The 23864-nt window shown below is 38.9% G+C and overlaps 1 protein-coding gene across 1 annotated transcript in view; it reads left to right on the top strand.

Moving 5' to 3' along the window:
- LOC134653935 (NPC intracellular cholesterol transporter 1) overlaps positions 1-18501 on the top strand; it is an 80527-nt gene extending 62026 nt beyond the window's left edge. The window contains exons 18-23 of the mRNA XM_063509305.1: positions 386-523; positions 3932-4425; positions 5350-5445; positions 6539-6733; positions 8925-9012; positions 18377-18501. Coding sequence (XP_063365375.1) covers positions 386-523; positions 3932-4425; positions 5350-5445; positions 6539-6733; positions 8925-9012; positions 18377-18501 — 1136 coding nt within the window. The remainder of the gene's footprint in view (positions 1-385; positions 524-3931; positions 4426-5349; positions 5446-6538; positions 6734-8924; positions 9013-18376) is intronic.
- The last annotated feature ends 5363 nt before the right edge of the window (positions 18502-23864 follow it).

Below are 23864 nucleotides of genomic sequence, written 5' to 3'. Positions count from 1 at the left end.
CGAATACGCAAGAGCATGAATCTAGAATTTTTTTAATGACCGAACGGGATAGTCTTATGTATCTTTCAGTAGGAGTAGCAGCGAAAGCGCTATTATTGTTTGTCCTTGTCACAGTCTCACATTTTTTTTATTCCCCACCATAAATTAGTATGGGTTATGGTGGGCAACAAATAAATTCGACCAATCATAGTGTCGCATTGCGTATGTTTTGTCCCTCACGGACGCACGCGTATACCACATCTATTAGGATCCTATCTATGCGCAAGAGTGATACAGAGGCAGATAACGAACTTTCCATTTTCGTGTTTCGCGGTAGGCCCTCTGTGCTAGTGGCGCCCCCTACGCAGAGTCTTGCGTAATACTTGACGAGTTGTTTGTATTGCAGCGTACCGCACACAAAACGAGACTTACGTCGGCCAGCCGGCCAACTCGTGGCTCGACGACTTGTTTGACTGGTCGAGCGGCGACAAGTGCTGCTTCAGATACAACAACGGCAGCTTCTGTCCGCACGACGTCGCCATACGTGAGTATACGAGCATTTATTGCAGCGTACCGCACACATAACGAGACTTACGTCGGCCAGCCGGCCAACTCGTGGCTCGACGACTTGTTTGACTGGTCGGGCGGCGACAAGTGCTGCTTCAGATACAACAACGGCAGCTTCTGTCCGCACGACGTCGCCATACGTGAGTATACGAGCATTTATTGCAGCGTACCGCACACATAACGAGACTTACGTCGGCCAGCCGGCCAACTCGTGGCTCGACGACTTGTTTGACTGGTCGGGCGGCGACAAGTGCTGCTTCAGATACAACAACGGCAGCTTCTGTCCGCACGACGTCGCCATACGTGAGTATACGAGCATTTATTGCAGCGTACCGCACACATAACGAGACTTACGTCGGCCAGCCGGCCAACTCGTGGCTCGACGACTTGTTTGACTGGTCGGGCGGCGACAAGTGCTGCTTCAGATACAACAACGGCAGCTTCTGTCCGCACGACGTCGCCATACGTGAGTATACGAGCATTTATTGCAGCGTACCGCACACATAACGAGACTTACGTCGGCCAGCCGGCCAACTCGTGGCTCGACGACTTGTTTGACTGGTCGGGCGGCGACAAGTGCTGCTTCAGATACAACAACGGCAGCTTCTGTCCGCACGACGTCGCCATACGTGAGTATACGAGCATTTATTGCAGCGTACCGCACACATAACGAGACTTACGTCGGCCAGCCGGCCAACTCGTGGCTCGACGACTTGTTTGACTGGTCGGGCGGCGACAAGTGCTGCTTCAGATACAACAACGGCAGCTTCTGTCCGCACGACGTCGCCATACGTGAGTATACGAGCATTTATTGCAGCGTACCGCACACATAACGAGACTTACGTCGGCCAGCCGGCCAACTCGTGGCTCGACGACTTGTTTGACTGGTCGGGCGGCGACAAGTGCTGCTTCAGATACAACAACGGCAGCTTCTGTCCGCACGACGTCGCCATACGTGAGTATACGAGCATTTATTGCAGCGTACCGCACACATAACGAGACTTACGTCGGCCAGCCGGCCAACTCGTGGCTCGACGACTTGTTTGACTGGTCGGGCGGCGACAAGTGCTGCTTCAGATACAACAACGGCAGCTTCTGTCCGCACGACGTCGCCATACGTGAGTATACGAGCATTTATTGCAGCGTACCGCACACATAACGAGACTTACGTCGGCCAGCCGGCCAACTCGTGGCTCGACGACTTGTTTGACTGGTCGGGCGGCGACAAGTGCTGCTTCAGATACAACAACGGCAGCTTCTGTCCGCACGACGTCGCCATACGTGAGTATACGAGCATTTATTGCAGCGTACCGCACACATAACGAGACTTACGTCGGCCAGCCGGCCAACTCGTGGCTCGACGACTTGTTTGACTGGTCGGGCGGCGACAAGTGCTGCTTCAGATACAACAACGGCAGCTTCTGTCCGCACGACGTCGCCATACGTGAGTATACGAGCATTTATTCTCTAACCTCCTAAGGCCCAAGGTCCTACCTATAGTACCTACCTATTCAGTTCGATGTAATTTAATTTTTTAATTTAATTTTCTTTATTTAGAAACAAACAGTCTCTTATAGTAATACATTATTACAATGAAGGGTTATCAGACTTATAGACCTACAGTTTCCTTAAATAGAATATATATTAACCATATAACTTATATAAGTAGTACTAAACTAAATAGATTTCAAAGTTGAAATGAAATTGAAGTTACAATAATAACAAACTAAAAGTGCACTTAGAGTTAACTAATAACTATCTAATTAAAGCCCATTAATACACTTCAAGGTCAGTCGTTTGAAACTACTAAACTTTACATTGAAAATATATACATTTTGAAATTTATCATCATTTAAACCATGTTCAATTGGAACAGAGTCGCTTTTGCTTTGCTTCGTTCAATTTTCAAACAACGCAAATTCAACTCTATTTCCTACAAAATCGTAGCCCAAATACCTAACTACCTAAATAGGTTCAAGTTTCAGTGGCAAATATTGGATGTTTCGTTTGTATGGCTGGGCCTTAGATAATAAATAAGCGGTTTTGACTTATCAATAATGTTAGTGGTGGTAATTGCTATAACTGTTCCAAATTTTATCAATCTACGTCAAACGGTCTCTGAGAAAAACACATTTAACCGATTTGCAAGACCAGAGTGATCCCATTAGTGTTCCGTGAACAAAGTTTTATACGGAACACTAATAAGACCTAAGTTGGCAGCGAATTTCATAGGCCAGACTGCACAAGTGTTATATGAAGTTACGACGTTTAAATAATTTTTTCACAGTCTGGGCTATCAAAATCGCTGCCAACTTGGCTTGGTATAATTATATCATAAATTCCATTCTCTACGTTTTATTGATAACTAGCGACCCGCCCCGGTTGCGCACGGGTTAACAAATTATACATAAACCTTCCTCTTGAATCACTATCTATAAAAAAAAGCGGCCAAGTGCGAGTCGGACTCGCCCATGAAGGGTTCCGTATTTAGGCGATTTATAACGTATTAAAAAAAAACTACTTGCTAGATCTCGTTCAAACCAATTTTCGGTGGAAGTTTACATGGTAATGTACATCATATATTTTTTTTAGTTTTATCATTCTCTTATTTTAGAAGTTGGGGGGGGGGGGACACACATTTTACCACTTTGGAAGTGTCTCTCGCGCAAACTATTCAGTTTAGAAAAAAATGATATTAGAAACCTCAATATCATTTTTGAAGACCTATCCATAGATACCCCACACGTATGGGTTTGATAAAAAAAAAAAAATTTTGAGTTTCAGTTCGAAGTATGGGGAACCCCAAAAATTTGTTGTTTTTTTTCTATTTTTGTGTGAAAATCTTAATGCGGTTCACAGAATACATCTACTTACCAAGTTTCAACAGTATAGTTCTTATAGTTTCGGAGAAAAGTGGCTGTGACATACGGACGGACAGACAGACGGACAGACAGACATGACGAATCTATAAGGGTTCCGTTTTTTGCCATTTGGCTACGGAACCCTAAAAACCGGATGAAATCCGTTGCGTAGTTTTAAAGATCTAAGCGTATGCGTATATAGGGACAGACAGACAGCGGGAAGCGACATTGTTTTATACTATGTAGTGACTACAAACGTGTCGAGATTCGTGTCTAAATTCGACTTTATTCTGTTTGTGTTAAAGTAGTAAATCAAATGTTTACAAACTAGGGTTATTTACATACTTAATCCTCCTTAAGGCTCACGGTCCTTTCGATGAAATTTTAAACATGTTAATTTGGAACAAAATCAACTATATTTCCTACATGAATAAATTCGAATTTCACTGTCATATTTTTTTTTCTTCTATGGCTGGGCCTTAGGAGGATAGGTAATCTAACGCGAATGTAATATTTAATTTCAGAGACGGGCAACTGCGAACCGTGCAATATACCGCTAGTACCACCAGAGCAACGCCCCAGCCCTACCGACTTCGACCGCTATGTCTCTTTCTTCCTCCGCGACAACCCTGACAGCGACTGCCCTAAAGCCGGTCACGCGGCTTACGCCCAAGCGGTTAACTACAAAACAACAATCATAAACAAGACAGAATCTAGCGAAGTAGGCGCTACATACTACCAGACCTACCACACAGTCCTAAAAACGAGCTCAGACTACTACTCGGCCCTAAAAGCGGCTAGGAACGTAGCTGCCAACCTTACATACACAATTAATTCTAGACTAAAAGAACAAGGGAAGGACACGACGGTGAATGTGTTTCCGTATTCCGTGTTCTACGTGTTCTACGAGCAGTATTTGACGATGTGGCCGGATACGTTGAAGAGTATGGGCATTAGCGTGCTGTCTATATTTATTGTCACGTTCATTTTGATGGGATTCGACCTGTTCTCGGCTTTGGTGAGTACTGATTGTTTATTGTTAATAGATTGTAGCACAGAATAAATAATAGTACTAAGTACAGAAGACTCACTCTCTAACAAAACGCGTCTGTTACGATCAGCACAGATATGGCCGCTAGGTGGCGACAGCGCCACGCGCCGCTTATGGCTTTCCCCAAAATTGGGGCCGAACGGATGTACTTTTAGCTACCTGTAACAAAGCGACGAAATCGCGGAGTGAGCCACGCCTGATTGTAGTGGAAATAGGACTTGATGTAACAAATTTTATATTTAGTTAACCTGTATTCTTTAGTACCGGATTACCAATTCAGTTATTCATTAACCGCCTTAATCATAAACGTCTACTAAGTGAATCAGCTGATGATCGTCGTTTGTCCCTCTCTATGGCATAACGACAAATAGGGACAAACGAGGATCATCAACTGATTAAGTTAGCAGCCGTTTATGTATAACGCCATAGGACTTTCGTAATCATTAAATTTGTTATTTTTTATGTTGTTGTAACCAGATATTTGACAGACGTTTGCAAGCAATATACAAAATGCATTTTTTAAAGTCATTAGCTTTGACTGGATGAGTTATATGAAATCGTCCACTTTCGGCCCGCTACTCTAACCGAAATTGCCACTTACCAGCTCCGTTGAGCAGAAAAATAGTATACATACAGTCAGCAGCAGAAGTTGCTAAGCGGGCGAGGTGTTCAAAATTACCTTGACGTGCTCTTATTCTCTTAACAATAAAGTCGCGTCAAGATCATTTTGAACACCTCGCCCGCTTAGCAACTATTGCTGCTGACTGAACCTCGGCCATTAAATATGAACAAATTTCTTGCTTTACTGCCTACTAGATGTGTAATACTATTTCATCACACTTGCTAGGCGATGCGGTCCGTAAATCCTGAATGTTGTGTTTTTTGTTTCAGGTGGTAGTAATAACGATCACAATGATCGTAGTCAATATAGGTGGCCTTATGTACTGGTGGGGTATTAGTTTGAATGCAGTGTCACTAGTCAATTTGGTAAGTCACTTTCATCTATACATCATGCATATTCATTACACTTTTATGAAAGCAGTAAATTAAAAAAAAATCGTTCTGTTTCTGTGTTCAATCTCAGTAATGTGTAGTCGGCGATAAAAGCGTCAATTTTGTAAATTGACGTTTGAACATAAGCTTGTCTCTTTTGGCATGCGGGAGCTTGTTAGCCATTCGCAGTTATAACTTACCTCGGCGCGACTAAAGAGCAAATGTCCAATTTGGGGCATTTCATATCCGTGGTCTCTGCCTACCCCTCCGGGAAATAGGCGTGATTATATGTATGTATGTATGTATGTATGTCATATGAAGCGGACAGGAAAAAAAAGTGAGGTTCCCGAATTTGTTTATATTTGGTTTAGTTCTTCTTCTAGTAGGTATAAAACCGGACGCCAAATATTTTTTATATATGACGTTTATTTTAAAAATTATGAGCTTTTCAAAAATTACCGTAATTGAAATTCCGATTTTTTTAAACTCGGATATCGAATAATTAAAATATATAACTTATTATAAAACCAAGCGTTTTGTATAGAATTTTTAATGATCTTTTTAGCGAAGAAATCAATTTTGAATAATAAATAAAAAATAATGGTTAAAACCGGAAGTAAACTTTTCGAAACCATTTTTCGAAAACTTTTTTTATTTATTTTTATCTCAAAATATAGCTCTAAGTATGTACAAAATACACTAGAAGTTGCAGAATGGGATCTCCATTGGTTAAGTCAATAGGTCAATAAATGTACATACATGTCGCCCTGAGTGCGACGTACCGTACTGGTATACATACATATAGCAGCTGTTTTACTTATAAGAACATGTATTCAGTAAGACTGCTGGTAAATTCTAATCATAACATAATGAAATAAGAAAGTCAACAATTCTAACCAGTTTATTTCATAATTTTTATTATTTTACAATAAGAATTATAAGCTAAACAGCTGCTATATGTATGTATACCTCACTTTTTTTTCCTGTCCGCTTCATATGAAATGCCCCATTAGTATAATTTAGGAACGCCTAGCTGGGTATAACCTATCTGAAGTGATAATATAACTGCTACGTTCGTGTTCCGCAGGTGATGGCGGTGGGTATAGCGGTGGAGTTCTGCTCGCACCTGGTGCACAGCTTCAGCGTGTCGCCGGGCGCGTCGCGCGTGGCGCGCGCCAGCGCCGCGCTCACGCGCATGGGCTCCTCCGTGCTCAGCGGCATCACGCTCACCAAGTTCGGCGGCATCATCGTGCTGGCCACCGCCAACAGTCAGATATTCCAGGTAATCTCTCAGCTGATGGCGGTGGGTATAGCGTGGAGTTCTGCTCGCACCTGGTGCACAGCTTCAGCGTGTCGCCGGGCGCGTCGCGCGTGGCGCGCGCCAGCGCCGCGCTCACGCGCATGGGCTCCTCCGTGCTCAGCGGCATCACGCTCACCAAGTTCGGCGGCATCATCGTGCTGGCCACCGCCAACAGTCAGATATTCCAGGTAATCTCTCAGCTGATGGCGGTGGGTATAGCGTGGAGTTCTGCTCGCACCTGGTGCACAGCTTCAGCGTGTCGCCGGGCGCGTCGCGCGTGGCGCGCGCCAGCGCCGCGCTCACGCGCATGGGCTCCTCCGTGCTCAGCGGCATCACGCTCACCAAGTTCGGCGGCATCATCGTGCTGGCCACCGCCAACAGTCAGATATTCCAGGTAATCTCTCAGCTGATGGCGGTGGGTATAGCGTGGAGTTCTGCTCGCACCTGGTGCACAGCTTCAGCGTGTCGCCGGGCGCGTCGCGCGTGGCGCGCGCCAGCGCCGCGCTCACGCGCATGGGCTCCTCCGTGCTCAGCGGCATCACGCTCACCAAGTTCGGCGGCATCATCGTGCTGGCCACCGCCAACAGTCAGATATTCCAGGTAATCTCTCAGCTGATGGCGGTGGGTATAGCGTGGAGTTCTGCTCGCACCTGGTGCACAGCTTCAGCGTGTCGCCGGGCGCGTCGCGCGTGGCGCGCGCCAGCGCCGCGCTCACGCGCATGGGCTCCTCCGTGCTCAGCGGCATCACGCTCACCAAGTTCGGCGGCATCATCGTGCTGGCCACCGCCAACAGTCAGATATTCCAGGTAATCTCTCAGCTGATGGCGGTGGGTATAGCGTGGAGTTCTGCTCGCACCTGGTGCACAGCTTCAGCGTGTCGCCGGGCGCGTCGCGCGTGGCGCGCGCCAGCGCCGCGCTCACGCGCATGGGCTCCTCCGTGCTCAGCGGCATCACGCTCACCAAGTTCGGCGGCATCATCGTGCTGGCCACCGCCAACAGTCAGATATTCCAGGTAATCTCTCAGCTGATGGCGGTGGGTATAGCGTGGAGTTCTGCTCGCACCTGGTGCACAGCTTCAGCGTGTCGCCGGGCGCGTCGCGCGTGGCGCGCGCCAGCGCCGCGCTCACGCGCATGGGCTCCTCCGTGCTCAGCGGCATCACGCTCACCAAGTTCGGCGGCATCATCGTGCTGGCCACCGCCAACAGTCAGATATTCCAGGTAATCTCTCAGCTGATGGCGGTGGGTATAGCGTGGAGTTCTGCTCGCACCTGGTGCACAGCTTCAGCGTGTCGCCGGGCGCGTCGCGCGTGGCGCGCGCCAGCGCCGCGCTCACGCGCATGGGCTCCTCCGTGCTCAGCGGCATCACGCTCACCAAGTTCGGCGGCATCATCGTGCTGGCCACCGCCAACAGTCAGATATTCCAGGTAATCTCTCAGCTGATGGCGGTGGGTATAGCGTGGAGTTCTGCTCGCACCTGGTGCACAGCTTCAGCGTGTCGCCGGGCGCGTCGCGCGTGGCGCGCGCCAGCGCCGCGCTCACGCGCATGGGCTCCTCCGTGCTCAGCGGCATCACGCTCACCAAGTTCGGCGGCATCATCGTGCTGGCCACCGCCAACAGTCAGATATTCCAGGTAATATCTCAGCTGATGGCGGTGGGTATAGCGTGGAGTTCTGCTCGCACCTGGTGCACAGCTTCAGCGTGTCGCCGGGCGCGTCGCGCGTGGCGCGCGCCAGCGCCGCGCTCACGCGCATGGGCTCCTCCGTGCTCAGCGGCATCACGCTCACCAAGTTCGGCGGCATCATCGTGCTGGCCACCGCCAACAGTCAGATATTCCAGGTAATCCAGCATATCCAGCATGTCCATCACCTTGTTCGCGTGTAACTCGGTAAATGTGGCTTTCCACCCAAAAATGACCTTATGATCAAAGTGCAATAAGGATGTTTTCATCTGAAATTCCAATAGCAATTCTGATAGAAAGTACCTTCTACTCTAAGAACTAATTAAATTATCTACTTTACTACTTACTACTGTGTAACCCCATAGTAGAATACCGTATTTCGGAATCTAAAGCACACAAGCATAATATACATTACATTACATAAGAAAACAACTCCCAGCTCACAGAAAAAAGTTCAAAAAGTTGTTATTACAATACAGTATATCCTTTCCTCAGGTGTTCTACTTCCGTATGTACCTGGGCATCGTTCTGTTCGGCGCGGCGCACGGACTCATATTTCTGCCCGTCATGCTCAGCTATATAGGTGAGTACAATACACATAAATATAACACCTAGTCTATACACGTTTAGGTCATTGTTCGGGTAAAATGTTATTTTCTGAACAAGAACATATACTTGAAGCGGACAGTTATTTTTATGATAACAAATCAGCCAGCATTAAACATCATTACCGGCGTCATAGGTCAAAGAGGTCCGAAAGAGAGCATCTAATCTAAAAACTGTGTCTTGGCACAGAATAAATAATAGTACTAAGTACAGAAGACTCACTCTCTAACAAAACGCGTCTGTTACGATCAGCACAGATATGGCCGCTAGGTGGCGACAGCGCCACGCGCGGCTTATGGCTTTCCCCAAAATTGGGGCGAAACGGATGTACTTTTAGCTACCTGTAGCAAAGCGACGAAATCGCGGAGTGAGCCACGACTGGTCTTGGTCACACAAGTAACTATATGGACATATTGTCAGGTCAAAATATTACCAAAATTAGTGGTTAATTCCACAATGAAAATACTTCCAATTGTTTAGTTTGATTATTCTAAAGCAGGCTTTTTATGTACTGTCCACTTTAGTTATAAATTCATGTACCCGAACAATGACTGTATAGTATATTACATTAACGTTTTTCGCTTTTAACAAACAGCCATTTAGTATCCTAATATTCAAATGCTTCCGATATATTTTAAGACGTCTTTATGATCTGTTTAACAAGTATTCTTTTGTGTTGTGTTTCGTTTTCGATTTTTCTTAAATATGATTGGGCGTTTCATTACGTTTATGTTGTGGGGTAGTATAAAAAAATAGTTTATTCCAAAGCACATTTATTTAATTTTAAATCGAGACACAAATGGATTGGCTTCACTTATTTTTACACTTTTTTTGGCCAATTTTTATCTTGAAGAGTCGCCTTGCATGCGTTCATGCTATGATTTTGCACATTTTTTCTTGCTTGTATATTGGACCTTGTTCTCTGATTCGTGTATGATATTTTATAGGCTGGCAATAAACTGGTGAACTTCTAAATAATCAAGAAAGTTATTAATTTTTAACAAGCAGAAACGTCTGCGATCGATGGTATTAAATTTATTCTAAGGGACAGACAAGACTCTAGACTGAGCATAGTATCGCTACCCCCTCTGCCACTTATACGGTAGTTTTACTCCATCTTCGAGTCAATCCCGTGCCGTGATTGGTCCGTGTCTTTGAACGGACCAATCACGGCACGGGATTCGCTCACCTCGTCCCCCCGCACCCCCGTATTTTTGGCAGCATCGGTTTCATGAAATATTTGCTCTAAACTCAGTCTAGAGGATTCCTAGTCTATGTTCTAAGGTTAATCAAGAAAGTTACTTTGGACAGTCTTACTTTCCTACCGAATTAAACTTATTTTTCACGTTTTTTTTTATTATCAATTAAATCGAAGGATCCCTTCGATACCATGGGCGGCGTGAGACACAAATATCCCAAAACGTCGAGATAAATGTATGTTTCACTGGATTCTGTTATTTAAGCAAACTTAGTAGAACTTTAGTTTTTTTTACGCATTTTAGAAGTAGTGTTGCCAAAGAATAGTTTGAATTAGAAGTTTACATGTTTATGTCAGTCTGATTCTCGATTTTTTTTCGACTTTTGACGTTTTATTTTAACCATGCGCATTTTTTGTGTAACTCATCATTAGTGTACTAATTCATTATAAAGGTAAAGTATATAATTTATTTAAATGTCGTTAATATATGTACTTTTTGCGATATGATGTTAGATGTAGGTTTAGTTGAGAATAATGTTTTAGTTCTAGTATAGCATTAGATACAGTAAGTTATTAAACCATAAATACATTACAAACAGGCCCAGAGAAAGTCAGAAGTCTATTAGCTAGAAGCGAATCCAGATTTTTTTGAAAACTAAATTCAATCGTAAAACTTATCGTCCTAAGTCCCTAATTCCGAAAACAAGGACACAATCGAATCAAATTTGAAACTATAATGAAATAAAAGGTTCCGAATTCAAAACTGCAAATACGAGTATGACTCTGGGTCTTGGGAGGTTAAATTATTTCTACTGGCAATTGTTGTCTTTGATTTGACATTGTGGCGTAGTACCTACACAGTACAGTTATGTGGTGCAAGATCACGGGTTCAATCCCCGCTCGTTTATCAACTGTCAAATAATAATAGCTGTCTGTTGAGTACCTGTCGTCCAAACTACAACAAATCCGTCCGTTTTCATGTAACTTACACATAGATTAACCGTGACGTACAAAAACTTCGCACGAAGCGCTTTGCTTCCTCTTTTCTTATGCGCACTGCCAAGGAATGGAATTCCTTGCCGGCGTCTATATTTCCGAGCTCATATAACCCGGCAACCTTCAAATCAAGGGTGAACAGGCACCTTTTGGGCAGGCTCGCTCCATCGTAGGCCACGTCTTCGCCTCGGCTAGTCTGTGGCCATGAGTAAGACCATTTATAATATAAAAAAAAACTTGATTGACTTCTATCCTAGAACTTTAACTTGACAAAGTCAGGCAGGTTGAACGGGCTGTAATTTCCAGGGTCCCCCGTCAACAAGCAGAAGCTAGCCAACCAGATGCAGCGCGGCAAGGAGGCGGTGGCCGAGACGTCGCTCACGAGAGTAAGTGGGGGAGGACCCACCGCTAGACTCTATAATTTTGATACGCTTCTGGCGTAAGCCCGGCTCTGAGCGGCAAAAAGAAAAAAAACCTTGATTGAGGTCCGTTTACGTGATTTTTAAACATTTAACTGGCTATTTATAATTTATAATATGACATTTGAATTCAATAGTGCACCTTATTTCGTTTCGAAACGTGCATAAAATTAAATAAACATTTCTATCTAGGGAATTAAACATTTCTATAGTTTTAAAAAGGCATTTGATAAGCCAAAAAGTTACGAATAAGAGTGACAGAATTTATGCGAAATTGAACCCTATCACTTTATAATGAAGTTCAAATTCACTGTGAGAATTCCCTCTGCCTTATAAAGTCTTACCTCCTTATTTATAAAACTTAGCAAACCTCTGTTAAATGTTGTACCCTTTTTAACAAACACAAATGTCAAAATGACAGAGACAAACGATTATCAACGGCTTATAAGACTTGACAGTCGTTTATGAATAATGTCATTAATGTTTAAGTTGGCGGCCATTTTGTTTAGCACACGTATTCTAAACACGAAATGGCGGGCTGACTTTGTAGATTTATAAAAATTCTAAGTTTAAACTTTTGTTCTGTAAACGGACTTGATCGTAATTCATAAATATTTTTTCTTTTTGCTACAAGTGTGGTGGACACTGAAATAACTAAGTATTTGGATAGAAATTATTGTAAACTTAGAGGCGAAAGATGGAATGCTAGCTTTTACCTAAGCTGGCTTATTTATGTTGATATTAGAAGGTAAAATCTAGAGTGATTTGTAAAGAGAATTGAACAGTATTGTCCGTGCAATATAACGTTAAATAAAAAAGTGAATTAACGTAGTTATTTCCAACTAACAAAGCTTTGTAACAATCTTGCTTCCGCCATACTTGTGTTAATTCAGTGCCTGGTAACGCTTCTCATAGACAAACCCACATAATAGGATCAGTGCCTTTGAAACGATGGATTCTACCATCCAATCGGAGCTGGTCCTAATGTAACAAGAAAATAAAGTATTTCATACGTGAAATATTTTATTTCCTACTAGGTATATCGCCTGGGAAAGCGGTTTTCTTCCCAATAACATTATATTCTGAAGCATTTATGTGTAAAGTAGTATTCACAATTCAATTCGAAATTTGGTTTCTAAAATTGTGAATTCTCCTTGCGGGTACGGTGTTTAACCAAAGAATGGTTCACGGGCCTCCTTTTTTACTATGTATAATAAACACATTTTTTTTATTGTAATGCATGTACCGATCGTTTTAGATGTGTATAGATGACGATCATTCCTATTTGTTTTTCGAATTTAAGTTATTTTTATGTACTGGATGTTGCGTGCGTGCTTGACACTGCCTTGATTTTTTTGCACTTTTGCGGTACTTAAACGTATTGGACGGTACTTAAGATTGTGTGGATATAGGGCAGTGGACAACGGAATAATTAATAATTATGTAGACGATAAATATTTAATAAAGGTGGTCGGTCACTCATCGCGTGCTAAGGACATACAGCCTTGACCACGCTCAAACTAGTTCCTTTTTTATTTTATAAAACGTAATTATATGCCTACCTAATCAATTTTATTGGCAATAATAAGAAATGAAAATATTTTATTCATTGAAAAACTATATTTTGTGCTAAGTTTTCTTTGTTTTTTGTAGTATTTTTCTTATCATATAAAACAAAATCGAGATTATAAAAACATCGCCAAGGCTGTATGTAGATAGAAGCACGTAGGTGACCCCATGATAGTATATGTTAGGCTTCAAGCTTTTTAGAATTTTTATTAAACATATTCCGACTATTGTAATTATTATGTCGTGTTTGAGACATGATTCTCGCTGGCAAACGAGATTAATTTATTTTGCTTTATGTTAATAGTGTCGTGCACTTTCCTTCGATATTCATTATGAATATCTGCAGTTAGATTAGACATTTATTTATTCACAATACAAATATTTATCAGACAGCCATTTTTAGCATTCGTGCATTTACAAAATGGCTGCCCAAACATTATGCAAAAAGTATATGTATATGAAACATAACTTGCTATAGATAGTTATTTAGGTGCTTTAATTTATATACAAAAGTATTGGTATTGGTAAATGTTAGGAAGTCCTAACTGCCAAAGAAAGCGAGAAATGGACTAATAATGAAATAAATTAGAATCTTTTTGCTATGAATGTTTACCAAATTGTAGTTTCCTTAATCTTATACGAGTAACTTTACTCCTGAAATAAATATATATATTATTTTTTTTAGTTTTGGATTTAGGTATCCCACTTTTAAAAAGTGAAAATTTATAAGCTATATATAAAGGAATTAATATTAGTAGATTGGCCATTGGTGTCGACAGGATTAGAATTTTTTAACTACCTAGGTCACAATAGAGTTGGATTAGGACTCAGAATGGCCATGTCGATTACTAGGACCAATTTTTGTAGTGCAATATCCTTAAGTCATTCTACCATAACACTTAAGCGTTTATCGTGTGCAGTCTGTCCTTTTCTAACTTAATAGATACTGTGGAGTGCAAAAGAGATAAGCGCGCGATAAATGATAATGTGCTAGGAGGAGAAGGAGTCATCGTTATTACTATCTAAGCGGACATTTTCTAAAATATCAAGATACAAAAGAAATATTACTAATAATCGATTTGAAACCAACGCTTTGTCTTTTTTTTTATAGAAATACGCGAGTAGGTTATACATTTGGATATATTTTTTCCCGAATAAAATACCTATTAGGTCTTACATGCGGTTTTTAGGACACGTTCGCTCGGATGACCGTTGACATCATTTTCATAATATTAGGTTTTAATTTATTGTCAATTTCTTTGCACGTTTAAATTTATAATTAAGCTTTATTGCTGTGCACATTGTATTAATTTATATTTTAATTATTTTCCTAAGTAACTAACAAAGGGTACATGAGAGTAGAACTAACTAAGCCTATATTTCTCTTGCATGACAATTGTCATTTGACACTGACAATTTGTCGTACACCATGAAGGTGCCAAGTACCATGGATTAATCATTAGGTACTTACTTAATAAATCCAAATATTTATAAGAGGTAACTTTTTACGCTCCATTCCAAAACACCTGAAGTAATTTTTTAGTTGCAATGCACACAAACAGAAAATAAGTCTTTATGTACATTATGTTTGTAAGATTACTTTATATGTACCTACAGTCACGCTCCGTGATTGTTACGCCATTTAGATTTCATAGCGTTAGTATGGAACAACCAATTTAGCTAGGATCCTAACTTCAATGGAGTTATTTTTAATGCTAAAAAACATGAAGTATAATATGAATAGTCGGTGTCAAGAGATATTTGTCTTGTTGGCGAAATGGGTTGCAAACTTAAGGTGGTCGGGCTCCGTTCAGTAACGTTAATTTAAAGTGGAGCATCTCTTTGCAGGTTCGACTCTAACCTCGTGGAAATTATGAACAAATTCTTAATTATTAGTCATCACTTTACAATGTATTATATCCACAACTTTGAGTTTATATGAGATTGTTTTTTTGATTTATTCTAGTTGGCGCCCTCTAAGTTCCTATTATAATTAGGAAATATAGCAAATGTTGCTGTTTTAGAGAATTTCATCAAACACTGGAATCTCCTACTTAAAACTAGTACTTAATTTAGAGGGATTTTTTCCGCAATGTCCAAAGGTAGTGGTAATATGATGTACCGACCCACAGTTTATATTGTGATAGCAATAAATTATGTTTTTCTTATTTTGTTTTGTTTCATTTTTTATTTTAGCACCTTGCATGTGACATCAGTGTTACTATGGCGGAGTCAAAATCTATCTGATGGGGTCATAATAAAACCAAGAGATTGACTCGCATAACGAGCAAGCGAGAGTTTCTGTAAAATTTACTGCATCGGAATCATGATTTAGACTTTCCTATAGCGGTTGCATGGGATTGCCACATCAAATGCCAAAACCATGTCACTCATATATCATAAGTTTGGAGAACAAGGTCCAAAATATAAGTATTATATTAATGAAAGATTTTTTCTTGAAGGAACCTCTAATTTCGAGTCCGGGGCCAAGCAACGTAAGATCGTTATAAAATATATAAAGCAAGGTCACAGTAGATCGCATACACGGAAAGACCACGAATAGTACAAAATGGGCCGATTTTAATTTTTTGTCGATTTTTTTTCCGTTACATTTAGATAAAATTTGGCTGGTTTAAAGAGCTCGTTCCGGGCGGGATAAATAAGAAATCACAACTTGTCCCAAAAAATATGCAATTTTTCGTTGAGTTTTGAAAATAGTTAGGCATACTTTTTCGTACCTCATTGGAAGAATTTTCTAGAATTTCCTTACGTAAAATAACGCTTATATTGTAAATAATAGAAAACTTTTTCCACCAAATTTTATCGAAATCTGACGAAAAAAAATTTCGACGACAAAATAAAAATCTGCCCAAATGGCACAGTAAATGGGCAAAACTCAAGTTGTGCACTTTATTACAAGGTATTATGTATCGTTTTTGCAATACAAGTCTGATTGCACTGATCTCAAATTTGTTATAAAGTGCACAAAAATTGTGGAATAATCGAAAAATTTCAGATTTTTTTTCAAAATCTCGGAGTGTAGCTTGCTTATAGGTACATAGTAAAGCTGTTCTTTACCTGTAAAGCTACTAGTAAAATGTGCTTGATGATGCTGATAAAATATAGTATCATTATTCTAGCATAAAGGGAAATAAAAATCTGGTTCAACCCATTCATGATCTTTATATGAAATGGGATTCATATTCACATTTCAGGTTGAGTCATGGCAGATCATTGAGGTTAATTTAAAATGGACGTACAGTCAGTCAGTCACGCTCCGTGACTTGTTATGCCATTTAGGGTTCTAGCTAAATCGGACTTTCCATAGCGTAAGTATTGAACACCAAATTTAGTTAGGACCCTAAATGGCTCAAACATCGCGGAGCGTGATGGTCTGATGGTACAAGCAACTGGGTACAAAAAGGTAAATGTAAAGGCTTATTTTAGCTAATTTTTTTTGTCTGTTCAAATACAGAATAAACATCCCTCAGATTTCAATATTGTTTCTTATAAATAGGCGTTTTAATTAAGTATTGGTATGAACAGATGAACACGAATATTATGGTCCAACCAACACTACTTTAAATATGAGTAGGTACCTAAGTACTTAGGTACATGATTGAGATATATTGAAAAAATATATTATTTTACTTTATTGAAAAGGGTGTTTGTATTTGAAATATAGTCTTTGCAATTACCTTACCCACAGGTCTTATAATTTAACAATTTGCTATAAAGGTTTGAACTGGTTTTGATACGTCTTTGACGATCGTCTTGGTAATAGGGAATATTACGCGAAACTCTGAGTAGGGGGCGCCACTACCACAATTACTCACAATCTGAGGGTCAAACGAGAAAGTCGAAAAATTGTTATCCATTCTGTCACTTGCATATTCGAGCGACAAAGAGGCAGTTAGCTGAGTTTTTATTTTGGCGATTCCCGGTATATAGGCCCTTTGTAAACAAACGGCCTTTTTATCAATGACATATTTTATTGTCTGTGAAAACTTGTCAAAAACAGTTTAAGGCAAAGTTACTTTATGGTTTACGATGGGTGCTAGTGCTGCACTCTTGCGGCAGAACATTGCTGTAATACTCCCTATTGGCGCGCATCTCACACACGAGTTTTAGTTCATTTCGCATGCACCAATCAGCGTGAGCGATCTTCAAGGTCGTATCAAAATAAGATCAAAACCGTAACAAATTCTTAAATATGATTCTGACACCTGATCTCATTTACTTATATTGCCTCTACATCCCAACATATTTTCTATTAATCATAGCTGGTCACGTAGGTACTCCGCTACTGTTTATACTCATCAAAAAGCTTATTTTATGGTACTGATTCATAATATAACTGCTTATACTCGTAATTATGTATACTTAGATTTAGATCCGTCAGTCGGTCGATAAGTATGGTGGGTATACTTATACCATAGCTGAATTTTGGTAAGTATTAGGTAATCATGGTCATGGTAATCATTTATCACACTTCACACTTGAAAGTTTTACTTACGTAATGAAAGTAATTATATCAGATTATAGTTTAATTCAATTTGAAATATATATCTGTAGGTACCTATTTTATTCTATCAAATGGAGTCTGTGCGGAAAGAAGAGGCGTAGAAATCGTAGAATGTATTGGTTCCCTTATATATTCCACGACTCTTCTCTTTCCGCACAGATTCTAGCTTCGTAGTGAAATGTATACATATTTATGAACTTGACTGTATCTAAGTAAAGCTGACAAGTGCCATTCCGACCTAAACATGGCAGTATCATCATGTGCCTAGCTGCAAAAATTTGTATCATTGAGGCACCTACCTACTATAACTACTTAGAAAATCTCGATATACCAGATCTTTAAAGTATTAACCGAAGGGGGTTGATTAACCCATCCCATGGGAATCATAAACGCGCTGCTACACGGAGTAAGACTTTATGTTGTTAGTTTGCATTAAATTGCTTACTAATACTTATTAGACAATTGGATTATTTAAGGACCAATTAATAAAAAATATAAAATCCTTAATTTCAAAGATAACTGCTATATCGAGATCGTATTGGTATGGTAGGCATTTACACGGACGAATGAAAGTCGTCAACTATGTACATTTTTGAAACCTATTCAGCGTGATTACAACGGCGAGTGTTTATAGGCATAACCCGAAACCGGCGGGGCCGCTGGCGCGTGTCCCGGCGCTACGGCACCTACGGCAGTCTAGACGAGGAGCCGCGCGCGCACACCAGCGGGTCCGTCAACCCGCTCACCAATGAGATGTAGATACTCACACCCAATGAGCTGTAGATAAATTACACCCAATGAGCTGTAGACACATTACACCCAAATGACACCCAATGAGATGTAGATACTCACACCCAATGAGCTGTAGAAGTGTAGACACATTACACCTAATGAGTTGTAGATACATTAGGTGAGCGTTTCTTTTATTTTTTGCTATTTTTATATATTGTGACCTTTTTTGCCACTGTGTTATTTCAGGTCAAGATCGCGAGCCCTTTTCATCCTTTTAAGAGAAAAAAAAGTGTCCTCTAAGATTTCCATTCATTTTTCTAACTTTCCTTTTTGTTACTGCCATTCAAAGTATATGGGGAAATGGTAACACAATGGAAAAAAACTGGGATACTTTTATATCCCATTAGGATCGAAAGAGCTCGTGATTCTGAGTAGAAATAACACAAAAGTGGCAAAAAAGGTCACAACTCACAATATATAAAAATGGCAAAAATTAAAAGAAATGCTCATCAGGTACACCTAATGAGGTGTAGATTCTCTACACCCGCTCATTGATGACATGTAGCTATTCTACACACGCTCACCAATTAGATGTACCTAGATAATCTACAGTTTAAACCCGCTCTGTAATGAAATGTAGATAATTTAACGATGTTTGTGAGAGGTAACTCTGCACCTGCTTGGATGGCTGATCCGGACCCATAGGTACCAGGGGCCCGTTTCTCAAAAGCTAGTAACTTGTAATACTAGTTGAAGTCCCTTTCTAACAAAAGCTGTCAAAAAGTGACATCCGCTTGTATTACAAATTACAAGCTTTTGAGAAACGGGCCCCTGATGTAAAACTTCAAGACTCTACGGGTGGAGGCGAAACTGCACGGCACCCGCACTATGCAAAACCACCAACGAGATGTATAATGTACGATAGGTACTTACTTTACCAGGTACGTGTTAGGCGGTTTTACCCTAACTACGATTTAAATGTGCAGATTTAACCTGTCATCTAGGTACCTAATTTTACACTAGAGTAGGACAAATATGTGTTCAGAAGATCTTTTTGGGTAAAATACCATAAGATTAACAATTGGTTATTGATAGCAAGATCTGCAAGATGCAGTGGGTTATATGTATTCTCTAAAGTATTGCAAAGAGGGACATATCAGGATTCACAGCTGACCTAACGCATCGCTTTTGGCGAGGAAGTGCAGAGTTGCTAAAAGTACGATGTAAGTAGTTAATTAAAATTCGTAGTAAAGTGACGCAAAATTAATAGATTTTATTTAAATATACCTACTGGCATCAATGCCAAAGGTTTTAATTGTTTGACAATTTAATTGGTTCCATTGTGTAACGAAAGTTGGTGAAACATGTTTTAAATATGTAGCTTCGTTACGCAATGGAATAAAAAAATTATAATGCAACACGAAAATTCATTCAAAATCAGATCGAATTTTATTGAGTGACATGCATGTAACTAATAAAACTTAAGTAATTCAGTTCCGGATTTCTATGTATTTCTTAAGATGCTTTAAAATTTTTTAAAGACGATTGCACATTTTTAAATTTAGACAGTTGTAATACGCCCTTGCGTCACTTTACTCCCAATATTATGTTTAGTTTATGTACTAGACAAATTTGTAAGTATTTTAATGGAAAACAAGAAAATTCTAAAGACCAATTTGTTGTACCTAGTATGACAGAATACTTTAATAATATTTAGTATTTATATATACGTCTTTGTAATTTCCTTGTAAATTTGACATCCTATAAAATGGGCTAATGTATCATAATGTAGATTTAATGATAATATTGACATAAAATATATGATATTATCCCTATGATATTATTAATAGTATTCTATAATGTTTAATTTTTATGTAATATTACATTTTAATCTTTTTTTTTTGTGGAAAACAGTGTTTTTTCCAATAATAACTAATTTAAAATCACGTAGTTTTTTATGATTTGATTTGGGCTCGACTGGTAAACTAATGTTGTGTATAAACTAGTCTTAATTAAAGCTATTGTTAGGCGATTATTTAGCTTTATCAACACATGTACAATAATATTGAACATATTGTTTGTCTTCTTAGGTAGAAACAGGCCAATTTTTTTGTAATATATTCTGAGCCTATTCTGAAATTAGGTTTCGGGGCATTCCAGATAAGTGTTGGGTAAGTACGTGACGCTAATTTTATAAACCATTCTGATAAAGCTTTGCAGATCACGTCCCCGACAAAATTATTCTTTTTGGAATGCCCTCAAAAGAAGAGCTGATTCACAAAATGTTGTGTCATGTCTTTTGTACAGTGACCATTATACAAAGCGAATAAGATTACTCATAGTCATCTGTACACGGCTTTGCCTTAATAATGCGTGTTCAGATGTTTTTGAGCCTATAGTATAGATATGTATAATGGCGATTGTATACTCGATAATTCTCAGGCTTTGTGTGATGATGAGGCAGTTATGTTGAAAACAAAACTATATTACTTAGAGCATTCTATGACTTTTCATTGATGGCACGTCAATGAAAATTTGTCTCGATTCTTATGATAGGTTGCATAAGTTGAGAAGATTAGGGGACGTATTCGGAATGGTATTCAATTTTATATTTTCTTAATTACGTCAAATCGATGTAGGTACATAAATAGACTGCTATTAGGTGTTACATGTACTAAATATTTAGTTATAAAGGGTGTTGCCTGTAACACGAGCAAATAATTAAAACATATATATGTTATTCTCCTCAAACTATAAAACTTTTGTTAAACAACTTTTAAAAATTATGAAGCCTTTAGCTTTAGACTTCCTCTTTTTCATACAAAATAAATATTGCCTTCAATGTACGCGGACATCAGTGTGTTTGACATTCCCTCTCACGCTTTAAACATAACAAAATTTGCAATACCTACATTGCGTCTAAGAATAAACTTTAAAGTGTAATAAAAATCAAAAAATAAGTTATTTCTAAAACTAGCTGAACAAATGTTGGTTAGTTTGAGGAGTACAGCCTATAGTTAATTTATTGCTCCTGTTACAGGAGACAGCCTATATGTATTTTGACAATGCAATGCGTAAAAAAGCGGTTTGCATTATTTAATAATTACAGTTGACAAATAAGGCATAGATATATAAGGACGTAAGTTATTTTTTCATTAATATGATCTATACTTACTTTATATTTTAGCAGTATTTTGAATTATAAAGTACATTTTATTACCTAATTTAAGGCCTTATCTATAGACAATTGATTCCATTGTGTAACGTAAAATATTCTTGTAAAACTGAGTAACTTCCGTAACACAATGGAAACTTTTGTAATTGAATGGCCTAGCAACAAACGTAAATTTTTTAATTAAAAAAAATAGAAAATGATGGTCAATTATGTTAAGTTTTTATAATTTGCGTTGCACTATGTCCGTGCCTTGATATGTCAATTTAACATAAATAAATTTAGCTAAGGATTTTTGTATATCGAACATTCGTGGCGGCTGTGCATCCTTATAAATGGGGTAAAAATTGAATTGGGCTTAAGATAGTGTTAAATTTTTAATTAGCTCTATACCAATATATATCTGTTAGCTATGAATGCAAATGGTATATAGTCGTTTGTCTTTGCTATATAGAGATTAGAGACATATATTATTATAATCATTTACCACTTGACGAAGCGAAAGTCTGTTTAAAACATCCATAGAAAGGCATTTTTTTACTTTTACAATTATTTCTTTTATGACTTCGATGGCGAATATTTGTGTTCGTAAAGTTTGTCTAACAAAGCTAACTTGAACAGAACAGAATGAGAGTGCCATTATACTCATTATATTAAAAACGTCATAGTTTCATATAAATTTTACTTTAAATGCCATACCTGTGGCCATACAGTTATTATGGATTCTGTAGTAAATATTTTAAAACAGTACGGGCGGTAAATAAATCAACAATCACCAGTTTGCATGTGAATATTTTTTTGTTGTATTACGGAAAACATACTCCTCGTAAATAAGTTTACCAGTCTTCAAAACCAAATACCTAGGCAACTATTACAGTGAGTTTGGATACTAACATATCCAAATCTAGTATCTTAGAACTGACTTCAAATTGATAAGTAGGTATTTATATGTATAGTTTACAAAAATAACCATCTAAAATATGTACTTAAGGCCTTACTTCGTATAAAATTTAATTGGTTCTGTACCTTTAGTATAACGAAAGTAAGCCAACTTATTATACCAATTATGGCCCCTCTCCAATGAATGGCTTTCCTACAAAAATGGGGCCAATGACGTTCTTTAAAGGGCCAAACATTTTTTTAAATAGTCATTTTTGATTTATTTGTCGAAGTAATGTTTTAAGTAATAGTTTTTTTATTCACCAATGTATAGTTTAAGAAAGTATTATTTTAACCAAAACCTAGTTGTTAACTTCTCAGAACTATTAAACAGAACATCTCCAGATCTATTTTTCGATGTCTATTTCATGTAAATAACTATTTCGAAACTGAACTGACCATTTCTTTGGGAAAATTTGACATGAGGGTTTAATTATGACCACTACATAAACTTTATCTAAATAACCGAATAAAACTGAAAACGGCGTGGTTTCGTTGAGTCGTTTTCTCTGGAGTAGGCTCGACAGGTTGCCAAGGAACCGCCGAAACACAAGTAACACAGTTTTGGTCATAGTTACCGTTCATATCCAAATTTTCCCATGTGACGTAGAAACCTAATTCTTAACCTCGTACCTCACCTCACATTGTGTTGGATTGTGGACGGTATTTGGTGCTCAGTAAGGTAGCTTTTAGAATGAAATTGGTGAGATATGAGGTTCAGATGTAGTCTATGTAAAAAAAATTAGATTAAGGCACCAAGTGTATCATAACAAATATAACGCAAATTGTAACGTTTGTATTACTGTAAACTTTGGCTTACGGACAGTTTCAGAATTGTGTAAATAATGATAATGCATTGCGTTATAATTTATAAATTTTATGTATTAGCGTTTATAAATAAATGGCAAACTAAATCTTTGTTTGTAATTATTCCACATTTTACCTCACCTACTGTTATAGGGAAAGTCAGCAGGCGTATTATGGATAGTTTTATCCACGTGATAAAATAACTGTCACTTTTTAACACAGCGGGACAGAAAGTGACGGACACCGTTTTATCACGCTGTCACGTATTAGACGAGGACGACTAACACACTCCATAAAGGAAACAATACCTTTTGTTTAATAGACTAGGGCCCGAGCCCGAAAAAATCATCTCAGATAATTCATACTATAACACGTTTATTAAGGTCGATTAGTGTAGATAAATGAGTAAAATAGAGGTTTTAGACAATTTTTATTTTATAATTTTAAACATCAATTAATATTTTGAACAATA

This window comes from Cydia amplana, chromosome 14 (assembly GCF_948474715.1).
Source record: "Cydia amplana chromosome 14, ilCydAmpl1.1, whole genome shotgun sequence".
NCBI lineage: Eukaryota > Metazoa > Arthropoda > Insecta > Lepidoptera > Tortricidae > Cydia > Cydia amplana.
Note: the sequence above shows the minus strand (reverse complement) of the source record. Positions and strands in the feature narration are given on the sequence as shown.